General features: G+C 42.2%; 1 protein-coding gene across 1 annotated transcript in view; it reads left to right on the forward strand.

Annotated features, from left to right (window-relative positions):
- The window catches only part of VIT (vitrin), a 34130-nt gene extending 30186 nt beyond the window's left edge, over positions 1–3944 (forward strand). Inside the window, exons 17-18 of the mRNA XM_054162503.1 lie at positions 2253–2766; positions 3613–3944. Coding sequence (XP_054018478.1) covers positions 2253–2766; positions 3613–3791 — 693 coding nt within the window. The 3' untranslated portion in view covers positions 3792–3944. The remainder of the gene's footprint in view (positions 1–2252; positions 2767–3612) is intronic.
- Positions 3945–13361: the final 9417 nt, after the last annotated feature.

Here is a 13361-nt window from a genome sequence, read left to right on the forward strand (position 1 = left end):
GGATCCCTGACAGCCTAATGCCAGTGCTGCATTCATAAAAAAGGTCCCAAACATGCAAATGTTGGGACCCTCCCAACCCAGGCATATCCTAGCTGTACACCCATACTGGACAACTCAAGCATTTTGCTTCCACTGTTGATCTGATGTGGGTCATTTTTCTGTAGCTTGTTTCTGCTGCTATGGACTTCACTGCAGCTCTTGGAAAAATAGTAAATCCCTGCCATGTGTTACAAGAAAAGAAAACACAAGCCTTGAACAGTTTATGTTTGGCACTAACAGTAGATGCCTGCTCAAGAGTGCTTCAGAGCAAGCAGGCACCCATTTATGGCAGGCAGTATCTACCAGGTTGCCTGACCAGGCTGGGCTCAGGAAGCAGGGTCGAGTTATCTGGTATTTTCAGAAAACAGATTCCCATCTGAGCCATGCCACTGCCATGAAATAATCTCCCACGAGTCTCAGAGTTGCTCCAGAGAGCTGTGCTGTCTTTTGTCAATATTTCATTGAGTCTCATTTGCATTTAGTGTTTGTAGAAGGGCAAAGCTACAGAGTCCCTGCAAACCTGCCAGGGATGGGGCAGAAGTAAGAGTAGAGTAGGCTTAGAATAGGAACGTGAAGAGAGAACAATAAGTTCATACTGCTGCATCATAACACTAAAATAGAAGCATGATGGTAAGAACAAATCAGAGTAGGCCATGGTGGGAAGCCCAGATTGGAGGGAATTTTAAGTCCCTTGGAGCTGCTGGGCTTTCTGCAAGTCAGGACTAAGCACCAAGAAACGGTGACTTGGTCTTTTAAAACACTCACACACAAAATTGATGGCTGGACAAAATATTCTTACCCAGAGACACCAGTCATTAGCATTTAAGAGACACTAAATCTAAGGACCATTTGATGCAGCTTGTCCCAAACATTCCTTCCCACAGACTTGACTTCTCCCACTGCGTCTTTTGTGCTACCCCAACTTCCTACCCATGTTCACCTCACTTCCACCAACCCTACAGAAGCCTCCCACAGATCTGCTACCATGCAAGTATTCAGTTATATAAAATAACAATTAAAAAAAAAATTACTATTAGGCAGAGCCACCACAACAGGGAATCATTACAGGCTTTTTGCATTTTCATCAAAATTGCATGTATTTTTTTCTGCTTGGAAGGCTATGATCCAAGGATAAGCCAGCTTCCATCCCAGGCTTTAATTCAAGGTAATAGGGTTTGTCAACAAGCAAAACTTTCCTTGATGCCCTGAATGATGGGAGCTGAGGCTGTCACCTGGCAAACACACAGGCTCACATAATGCCCACTGGAGTGACATTAACAGCAGCTTTGTCATTTGGATGCTTTTTCTGCATACAGTCACATCCTGGGCTGCATCAAAAGAAGTACAACCAGCAGATCCAGAGAGGTGATTCTGCCACTCTGTTCTGGTAATACTGCACCTGGAGTACCACATCCAGCTCTGAAGCCCTTGATGCAGGAAGGACATAGGCCTGATGGAGTGGGTCCAGAAGAGGGCCATGAAAATGATCAGGGGGTTGGAGCACCTCTGCTACAAGGACAGGCTGAGGGAGCTGGGGTTGTTCAGCCTGGAGAGGAGAAGGCTCTGGGGAGACCTAATTGCCACCTTCCAGTACCTGAAGGGGTCCTGCAAGAAGGCTGGAGAGGGACTGGTTCACAAAGGCCTGCAGTGATAGGATGAGGGGCAATGGTTCTAAATTAGAGAAGAGCAGATTTAGATTGGATGTTAGGAGAAAATTCTTTATAACGAGGGTGGTTGAGCACTGGAACAGGTTGCCCAGAGAGACAGTTGGGGCCCCATCTCTGGAGATATTCAAGGTGAAGCTCAGTGGGGCTCTGGGCAACCTGATCTAGCTGAGGATGTCCCTGCTCACTGCAGAGGGGTTGGACTAGATGACCTTTAGAATTCCCTTCCTACCCAGGTGATTCTATGATTCATCTACAAAAGCCTGGCAGGTGGCAAACTTGCTTCTTACATTTTTTTGACTACTATAACATCAGCTCAATCCCACAGCTTTTTCAAAAAAAGGCAAGGAAAAATGGTCTGGTTACACAAGCATCTGTGATGCCACATTGACATCATTTCCCCGGGGAAGCAGATGGTGACTGTGGAGAGGCCACTTCAGACTCCAGCACTGCTCTTTCCAGGAGCCTGTGTTTACAGTTCAGCTACATATCCCAGCTGAAACAGGCAGACTGAATTCCCATTTCATTCATCCTTGTGTTGTCTTGCAGGCAGTGTGCAGGACAAATGGTTTCTACGCCATCAACGTGCCCAGCTGGTTCAGCCTACACAAGGTGGTGCAGCCCCTGGTGAAGCGGGTGTGTGACACCGAGCGGCTGGTGTGCAGCAAGACGTGCCTCAACTCCGCCGACATCGGCTTCGTCATCGACGGCTCCAGCAGCGTTGGCACCGGCAACTTCCGCACTGTCCTCCAGTTTGTAGCCAACATCAGCAAGGAGTTTGAGATTTCGGACACTGACACCCGCATCGGAGCTGTTCAGTACACCTATGAGCAAAGGCTCGAGTTCAGCTTTGACAAGTACAGCACAAAGCAGGATGTGCTGAGCGCTATTAAAAGGATCAGTTACTGGAGCGGTGGGACCAGCACCGGAGCAGCAATCAGCTACGCCTCAGAGCAGCTGTTTAGCAAATCCAAACCCAACAAAAGAAAGATCATGATTCTCATTACAGATGGCAGGTCTTACGATGATGTCAGAATGCCAGCCATGGCAGCTCACCAAAACGGTAAGCTCTTCTATTGCTCTCTGCTTCCCTACATGCCTCAGCTTTTACCCAGCTCAGAGAAATGCAGTTTGCCGCAATTTGAAGGCACTGGATAAAACTTTAGGAAGGAAGAGTAGCACCTCACGCTGGGGCTCTCACTGCAGTCTAACAAGACAAGCACCTGCTAAACAGCTGAATAAGGACCTTAACATTTTAAATATTTTTTTTAAAGATCACATAAATCTAGCAAAATGCAGCTATGTCTAGGAGATCTCAGGGGATTTCTACTGTCTTAGTAACACATGAAGCCTCCTTTGGCTTTCCAGTCAAGATAGTCATACATCTTCCAACATAACTATAGAATCATAAAATTGTTAGGGTTGGAAGGGACCTCAAGGATCATCTAGTTCCAACCCCCCTGCCATGGGCAGGGACACCTCACACTAGATCAGGTTGCTCAGAGCCACATCCAGCCTGGCCTTAAAAACCTCCAGGGATGGGGCTTCTACTACCTCCCTGGACAACCTGTTCCAGTGTCTCACCAGCCTCATGGTGAAGAACTTCATCCTAACATCCAATCTGCATCTACCCATAGATGGGAAGATACTTGCATTGAAACAAGAACTTGTGGTTCAGACCTAGAGCAGAAGCTTTACTGTTGTTTTGCTCTTGGCAAAAGGTATTTCCAAAGCACAAACTAGACCTTCCCTTCAACTTCAGAATATCATTTTTATACAGAGAGAGCACACTGTAACTCATAGCTCCTATTTTTGTGGCCTGGCAACTACATTTGCAGTACTGACCTCAAATCAAATTTAATGCAATGACAACCTTTATGCTCCTTCTAAACTCTAAGTTTCTTTCCAGGAGTTATAACTTACTCTGTTGGCGTTGCTTGGGCAGCCCAAGATGAACTGGAAGCCATCGCGACAGACCCGGATAAGGAGCACTCCTTTTTCGTGGATGACTTTGACAACCTCTACCGCTTTGTTAATCAGCTCATCCAAAATATTTGCATAGAATTTAATTCCCAGCCTCGAAACTGATGGACTTGAGCAAGGTGGGAGCCTCAGGTGCCATGCTGATGGCATGCCAAGTGCCACAGGAGTAATGCCAGCCCTCAGTTCAAGAAATATTGGAGGTGTTTTTTCTTTTCCAGTCAGCAAGATTGATAGCAGCTCTGTCCCTATGCAGATAACATTTGCAGACTGACGACTTTCCTATTTTTTTCTGTTCCTTTTTGTTTCTTTTTTCTTTTTTTTTTTCTCTTTAGAACCTCTGAGTTGAATGGATAGTGAAGAGGGCACTAAACAGGGAGGAAATAAATAACTCAAGCTGTTTTAAAAGCTGCTTCCGGTATAGAGTCTCAGCTTGCCTGATTCCCACCTTTTGGTACAAAAGCTCCTTAAAATGCATCATCTGCTTCCTTGAGTGGCCAAATCCTTTCAGGGAGCAACCACGCTGCTCAGCTGCCGTGGCAGAAGCATTTCCAAGTGGCACTACCCACCAGACAACATTCAGGTCAGGGCTGAAATACCAGGCATTTTTGATGGGTCACAACTGAAAGTTGAGTACCTTCTTAAAAGGAGGCACTCTCAGCATATAGCTGTCTTGCCAGCAAGTTGAACTTCAGTTAGTGTAAACTCAAGCACTGAGATTGATCCAAACCTAAAAGATGGAAAATAAGTGAGAGGAAAGCCATTTTTCAACCCCAACAAAGCCCAAATTCCACAAAGCAGCCAACACACAGGAACTGGAATCTAGACTTGTAGAGCACTGCATTAATAATTGATTTTGACAAGTGTCTTTTCCCCTTAGCTTTCTTGCTCAAGTCTTGTGCAGCTCAAGGCCTGCAGAGCTGCTTGGACAGAGGAGACTCCGAGGAAGAAGATGGATTTTCAAATATTGTGAAAAGCATTTGTGACCCTGTGCCCAAACATTAAACCACAGCTCATAACAGTTTATAGCAGTCTAAGGTGAAGAGAGCTATTCAAGAGCCATTAATGTGATTTAAGAAGGAATTACCTGACATCCTCTATTATACACTGGGAAAAGTAGCATTTTGAGCATTTACAGACATCCTCTCCCAAATCTAGGATTTAATTCTGGTTTATGGATTGATTTTGAAATGAACCTACTACATCCCTGGATTATTCAAAACACAGAGTTATTACTTCAGTGAAGAACTAGCCATACCATTATTTAGTAGGGGAGGAATGACACAGTAAGAGGGCCAAAAGAATTGCGATTTAATTAGGAAGCAGCAGTTACTGGTTACATTTCCATCCAGCATAGTTTAAGAAAACATTTTGATTAAGCAAAGTAATGAAAGGAAAGGGATGCAGTTTCAGAGCCAACAAAACAAGCTCCTTTTCAGGCATCTTATAGCAAAGCCATGATGTGTCAGGCTGGTAGAACTAACAGGAAATGGGAAGAAATTAACACTCAGATTCCACATCATACTCACAAACTAGGCTTTTAAAGCACTTACAGTTCTAATAAACATGACCAGGATGTTTATTAGTCACACACAAATGTTCATTGAAGTAAATTACTATACGGAAAATTCCTTTCTACCAGCAAAAGTATCACAATCTTTTAAACCATTATGTTTGGAACTATGACTGAATTAGCTCAAGAATTACCACATAAGTAAGTATAATGTGAACTAATAAGAATCATAGAATCAGTCAGGGTTGGAAGGGACCACAAGGATCAGCTAGTTCCCTGCCATGGGCAGGGACACCTCACACTAGATCAGGCTGGCCAGAGCCTCATCCAGCCTGGTCTTAAAAACCTCCAGGGATGGGGCCTCAACCACCTCCCTGGACAACCCATTCCAGGGCTTCACCACTCTCATGGTGAAGAACTTCCTCCTCACATCCAGCCTGAATCTCCCCACCTCCAGCTTCATTCCATTCCCCCTAGTCCTATCACTACCTGAGATCCTAAGAAGTCCCTCCCCAGTCTTCTTGTAAGCCTCTTTCAGATACTGGAAGGCCACAATAAGGACACCTCGGAGCCTTCTTTTCAACAGACTGAACAGCCCCAACTCTTTCAGTCTGTCCTTATAGGAGAGGTGCTCCAGCCCTCTGATCATCATGGCCCTTCTCTGGACATGTTCCAACACATCCATATCCCTCTTGTAATAGGGGCTCCAGAACTGGATGCAGTACTCCAGGTGGGGTCTCACCAGAGCTGAGTAGAGGGGGAGGATCACCTCCCTTAACCTGCTGGCCACACTTCTCTTGATGCAGCCCAAGATCTGATTGGCTTTCTGGGCTGCAAGTGCACATTGAGAGTTCATGTTGAGCTTCTTGTCCACCAGTGGCAGCTTCCTCCTGATCTCCATGGTGTGGTAACATCACCCAAGCTGAGGTCCCCTCAAGAGGTTAATGAAACCAATCCCAGATGAAACAGCATTGCCCTGGTTTTACAGCAACAAGGTTCAGATCTTCCTCTTAGAATACACATTCAGTTGCAGCTTTAACTGAACAGCATCAATACAATATTCCAGCTCAGACAGAAGAGGAAATAGAACAGAACAGAACAGAACAGAACAGAATAGAACAGAACCAGGTTGAAAGAGACCTTTGAGAACATCAGGTCCAACCTATCATCCAACCCACCTAATCGACTAAACCATGCAACCAAGCATCCTATCAAGTCTCCTCCTAAACACCTCCAATGACGGTGACTCCACCACCTCCCTGGGCAATCACTCTCTCTCTGTAGAATTTCTTCCTAACCTCCAGCCTAAACCTCCCCAGTAAACCTCCCCTGGCACAGCTTGAGACCGTGTCCTCTCGTTCTGGTGCTGGCTGCCTGGGAGAAGAGACCATCCCCCACCTGGCTACAACCTCCCTTCAGGTAGTTGTAGAGAGCCTTCTCTTCTCCAGGCTAAGCAACCCCAGCTCCCTCAGTCTCTCCTCATAGGGCTTGTGTTCCAAACCCCTCACCAACTTTGTTGCCCTTCTCTGGAGCAGAACAAAGACATAAAATATATTTTTATGCAGTTTTAACACTAATCTCTGCTGCTGCACATCCACAGCAATATCCTCTTGGCTTGAAAAAAGATAAATGATATGAGTCAGGTAGAAGCAATGCAACCTCAACTCCTGACCTAGCTCCCTAACCACTATGCTGCTGAAAGCATCTGTCAGTAAAGGACTTCATATGGGCTGCATAAAAGTCGAAACACAAACTGAATTTACTGGGAACTTCAGACATCAGAATTAGTGTTTGAAAATCTGTTTGCTTGGCATTTAATTTGGAGCTGAGAAAAAGATCTAAGTCTTTCCTTTTATCTATTCCTAATATTGAAGTTTAATTTTTAATGCAACAGCTTACCACAATGTATCAATTTCCATTGCAGTTGTACCCTCCCAGCAGACTGGTACTCCGCAAGAACTCCCCAGTGTTTTGTTTGTGCTCTGCCAAAAGGACAGCATGGCTGATTCAGATATTAGGAATAGTTAAAGCCACACATGCTCTTTAGGATACATGTTTTAATTTCTTCTGAAAGCTTTAACTTCAAGCAATGACAACGGGCTTTCAAATGCTCTTTCACAGGAAAGCTGCACTTCTGTGTCAAGCATTTATAAAGGGCACTCCAGGGTTTGTTGTTGTTTAAGTGGCTTATCTATGGCCCTTGGCTGTCAATGTGCAATTTTACTAACTTCTTGGGATGACCTTGAAATTGGTGGATCTCAAAAACGTGGAAGTGGTTTAATATTTAATCTCTCATCTATACTTTGATGTCGTTTGTAAACAGTGTAAACTTGAGCATAAGCCTCAAAATCTGTAATATACCCTGTTAACTTTTACCTTTCCTAGCAATCAAAATATCTACCATCTACTATAGTCTCTAAATATTGTTTTATTAAAAACCCAGGTAACTTATGTATAAACCTTCATAAATGCTCGAGGGTGTATATTTGTTTGAAGAAAGCAGCAGAACTCTTTCTGTAACACATACAAGCTATTTTGAGCTTATCAATACAATGCAATAAACTGGTCCCAAAGGCATATACGGTACGTGTCATCTCGTATGTGGTGAAAAAACAGGCACCAAATATATTCCACACCATTTTATTTTCTGAAGCACAGCTGAGGGTCTTACTAGATTATAGAAGACCTAGCAAGGTTGGCAGTCACCCTTGATCATTCTTCTTTTTCTCTATCAGCAATGTTATGAAAACAACTTGATCGTTTTTCCATTCCCATCTCAGTTGGTTACGCCTTAGTATCAGGCCACTTGCATTTGCTAAATCACCTACATACTGAAATCACTGCAAGTGTACACTTATGTAGCAGAGTGCTTCAAGTCCCTCAGTCTTTTTTAACCCATGCTAAAAACTTAAACTGGGCAGTATCACAGGTTTTGGTATGACACCAGAAACATCACTCACAGGAAGAGACGCAAGTGCTATATTTCTTAGTATCAGTTAAAGTCCTTCTCTGATTGCTAATAAAAACTTGGGAGTTCTTCAACTGCATTATCAAATACTCACATAAATCATTCTTTTTAGGCACAATCAGAAGTGGTAATTAAAATTGCCACAATACGACTGAAGAGAGTACACTTGCTTTTCTCACCCAAATCACTATGGGGATGTCTTGTTCATAGGCAAACCCACAAGGGTGTTGGGAAGGTCTCCCATATGGGTGGGTAACTTCTATGTTGTCACTGAGATCTTTTTTCCTATCACAGGAATCTTCTATTGACCCTCTCTGTAGGCAGAACACTGGGATGAATGCCATCACACTCTCATTTCATCAACTCCCTTTTTCCTATGAGAAGGGAAGATGAGTAGGACTAAATTAGAAGGGTTATTTTACCTACCATGAAGAGGAGACAAGAACTTTGCTTATCCCACGTATCAGCTTAGAAAAAACAGTATGGACTAACCAACAAGGTGTTCTGCTCAGTTCTGTTTAGCTTCCCATACCACCCCCTCAACAGTGCCATTCTGAGCATCTTCCTGTAGAAACACAACTACCATCTGTGATGTGTGGTTTTCTCTCCCTCACTCTATCTCCAAGCATAGAACCATACACTTATTTTTATGAATGTCCTCAGTGCACCATATCTTGCTGCAATTAATGTGCCACTGTCAGACCAGCTGCTGCACAATGGTACTGCTCACGCTCTGTGTGTCTGTTCAACCCATGATGGTGCGGAGGACTGTGTGCCTGAGTGCATGGAGAGATGTGGGGAGTCTACAGTGCCAGGATGGCAAGAGCAGTACAAAAGCAAGACACACTGAGGACAGAAAAGCCTGAGGCACTGATGAGACTACTGTCTGGTAATACATTGCACAGCTGAAAAGGAAGTTCACACATGGTTACCTCGTACCTTTCCAAAGAGGTCTACTTGTCTTAGTCTGAGTGCACTTCCACCTCTTAGTACACATTCTAATCCCATACACACCTAGTGATAAAGGATTATGAACACAGAACAAAATGTTGAAAAATAGTATTTATTAGCACCCAATTTACATAATTATATGGTACAAATGACACTTACTTGCTGCTGGAACATTAAATAAAGCTGCTTTTGAAAACCAATGCTTATTTCTGGATGTCCATGTGATTTTGCTCAGCAAAGAACGCAGGTACCACACTTCACTACTGTCATACCGATACAAGTATCTGCATGGTTATGTCATCATGGTCTCATTTTAAATAACACACTAACAGAAGCAGATTTATCTAGTTTTAATGACAAAATATTTACTTGTTCAAGCAAGTGAATGTAGCTTTAAGTACAACCTATTCAGGAAGTTTCACAAAATATGAATTACAGTGAAAAAGAAAATTCAGGGCTGCAACCAGGAAGCTTAAAAATATACTGGCATATTTCAAATTAGTATCCCTCTGAATTTTCCATCCAGGATTTTAAACTACTGAGTGTTAGTGTGAAGTCTAATGTTAAAGTGTTTGAAGAAGCATTTTCATTTAAAACAAAAAATGCATCCTTTTAATAATACTTATCCAATCTTTGGAGAACTAGTCACTTTTTTACTTTTCTCATGCTTCGTGATTAAGAAGACTTTCTAAAATCATTACATTTAAGGATGCTAACTCAGAAAACTATTTCCTTCACAAATTAGAGAACAGAGTTTCTCACTTAAAATAACATCCACTTTTGTACGACAGTAGCATTGAATCAAGGTAATTTGGTGGCACTGAAATTATGACAAAGCCTTGTACTGACACAAAAACTGACAAGCAGACTATTACTCAAGTGAGTAGATATTTCTCATTTGGATCCACCACTTCACAAAACACCTGAAGCCTAACATTGTTTCAAAGTAGTGATTCATAACTGGCATGCAAAACCATAACCTCATCATAACTCTGAAGGGGAGTCTTAGTTTCCTTTAGCTGTTTATTTGTCAGTCACAGTAGCCTTTTCATATCAATGATCTGTCACGGAAGTGACCCAAAAGAGAAGACGACAGAATTAACTGTAGTTATTAACATTTAAGTGGTCATCACCAGTGGTATCCTCTCCAAAAGAGAACTGTCAAATTACTCTAAGTTCAATAACTAGTCTTGCAGAGAGGGAAAAAAAAAGTGTATTAATATAACAACAACAATAAAGCAACAACAACAACAAAACTCCAACAAAATCCAAACTACAGTCCATAAGGCAAAGAAATTTGTCCTTTTTTAACCTGTTACCGTCTTTTGAAAGAAAGCAGTAGAAGATACTTCTACAAAGCACAATGCAGGTAGTCAATACGCTGACAAATGTCAACCAACAAACAAACAAAAACATCTTACAGCAACAAGTCTTCTCATCATGGATTTACTTCCACAAGATTTTTCAGAAGTATGATTCAAGGAAAACATAGCACATGAGTGCTTCTCAGTTTACCTGGGCTATGAAGATACAAGAAACTGTTTAGCTAACATGCTCAGTTTGCATTTCCAGACAAAAGGGCTAACACGTATGAGACAGTTTGCAAAAGATATTCATGTTTGTAAATGCCTGACTGCCAGAAAATAAGTCTAGGAGCCATACATCTGAAAAGAAGCTACATTCAAAAAGCACGTATCCTGATGACAGGAAGAATAAAAATATAAATTTGTAATGGAAAAATATTAGCTTGAAGTCCATTGTTTATCCCTTATACAATGTTTTTGGCTGCTTTTAATAAGTATTCCAAAAATAATGCTAATATTTGGCTTGGCGGCAAGTTCTCCCTTCCCTTTCAAAACAGTACAAATCCAGCTGCATAAATCTTTCTCAGCATCCCAGTCTAATGCTCTGGTGTGAGGATGAAGGGTTTCTTGAAATAAGCGAGGAAGCGACTCGGGAGCCTGCAATTCAAACTGAGGGAATGCAAGTAAACTGGGCTTGAGGACCACATCAAGACAAGGCTTTCAGCAGCTGAGAAACACACGTGCAGGCATGGTTTACACATGAGTGTGACCTTCCAGAATCACAGCATGAGTAGGCAACACAAGCAGGGTGAAACTAGTTTAAATGCACAATACCACAACCCAGACTTAATCAGGAAGATGGAGTAAAAAGCACACGTATTGTTAGTATGTGCCTTTTCAGCTCAGTCATAGTTTCCATTTTGTCATCTAGCAACAAATCTCTCCTGACAATGAACCAGTTGAGACTTATTAATTCTACTATTCAACAGTTTACACCTTCTGTAGTGGAATTTTGATTTTCAAAAACATCTTACATGATACAGCATTTTGTAAGTTTTCGCAACAGATTACAGAGCAGCAAAATTAAGTCAGCAGGTGGAGCATAAGAGGTAACTCAGCAGAATTAAGCAAACTCAGAATAAGGAGGTACAAGTCAGCTTTTTGGTGGTTGAAGGAGCAGAGCTGAGGCTGAAACCCCATCACCCTTCATAAAACACTCTAAGACAAAAACCACTAGTTCTTTATGAAGTTTACCCTACAATGAGACTGCACTGCTTATGAGAAATTAAGAGTCTGAGAAAATATAGTCTGAAGGAGGATTTAAATGGGATGACAAAAAACAAGTAAGAAAATGATAGACAACCTGCACAACAACAGGTACACTCATTAACACAGGCAGAGACATCATTTTAAAGGTCTTATTTCCCAACCTCCTTCCTCCCCATCAGTGTTGAGCAAAAAGCACTTGCTTGAGGACTATCCACACAAAGGTCATGCTAGATGGCCCCTACTCCCCAGGTGTTTGTTCATTTGCTCTGTTGCATGTAATAGTGTCTTTTTACAATATGGGTTATTTCTTGCGAAACACCCCCTGTATAACTGGATGGATTAACACTGTTTTCCATCAGTTTCTCTGCTGCTCAGTAGAAAAATCGCAGAGGTTTTGACTAGCTGTTTACAGACTGCTCGTTTCCATAATGCTGTTCACCTTTAAGCCTAAAGATACTGATGAAAGAATCAAGACAGTTCACCTGTTCTAACACACTCGAGGTGAACACATTATCTGATTTAGATCAAATATTCTCAGCATTTTCATGCCCTTGCAGAAAAAGGGAGCTTCCTGAGGCACCTGAACAGTTGTTCAGGGAAATCTTTGCTTCCTGTCACTCAACACTAACAGTTACACTAAGAATCCCTACAATGATGCTCACCGGCAGCAGAAGCCCAAGAAAACTCAAATTGCCATGTCAAAGATTGCAAAATCTTCCACAAGCCAATTTACCATATGCAAGTGGTTTACTATCATATTCTGATTTCTTCATTCTTAACAGCACAGTGTGAAACTATTTCTGCTAAACAGTCACAAATTTCAGAATGTTTTCAAATGCTATATTATAATCATGTTTGTTCACAGTCATTTCCATGAATTTTACCATCTCACTCATCAGAAAAATGAAAGGTATACATGCTAAGTACTGAAGGAGTATTTTTTTTCACAGAATGGGCTATTCAGTGTGAAGCAAGTCATACAACCCTGTATGGAATACACACGAACTATGCAGACTATGACTGAATGTCAGGGGTGTGTGCAAAAGGTGAAACAAAGCCTAAAATTTTACTCTTTTCTCCAAATGTTGTGGCTTTGGTTCAACAGTAACGGATATCATGAGACAAAGTGTTGGCCCTGGAAACAAAAGAGTAGTCCTGCTACAGTGTCTGAGGACCACAGCCTACAGGTCTGCAAAGTCAAAAATACAAATTACCTCATTTGCAGATACTCCCACACTGCAGGAATTACTTGTGGAAACCTGATGCTTCAGCAAAGAGGCCTCCAAGGAGAACATTATTGTAGTCTCTTGTACAGGCACAGGGACAACCACAATGACTTCCTTAACCTCAACCCACATTACTAGGTAGGTATTTCACACAGGTGTCAAACAGGCTCCCTAGGACCATCTGCAAAGACACTGCCAAACCACAGCTTGCAAATGCTTTCCAATACATACCCTGAGAGGCAGCAGGTAGTGCCTGCTTTTTAATTTTTTGTTTCCTTTGGGATGGACTAACACTTCTGCCCCTTGAACACAGCTGAAATGACACATCCTTATGGAAATTGCTGTTCCCAAAAATTACATTGTCAAAACATGAAGAAGGAGGTGGGAAAGTGGAGGTACCTGTGATCAATAGGGTGTACTGAAAAGGGTGATGTAATTAAGTCCCGC

Source organism: Dryobates pubescens, chromosome 6, assembly GCF_014839835.1.
Source record: "Dryobates pubescens isolate bDryPub1 chromosome 6, bDryPub1.pri, whole genome shotgun sequence".
NCBI lineage: Eukaryota > Metazoa > Chordata > Aves > Piciformes > Picidae > Dryobates > Dryobates pubescens.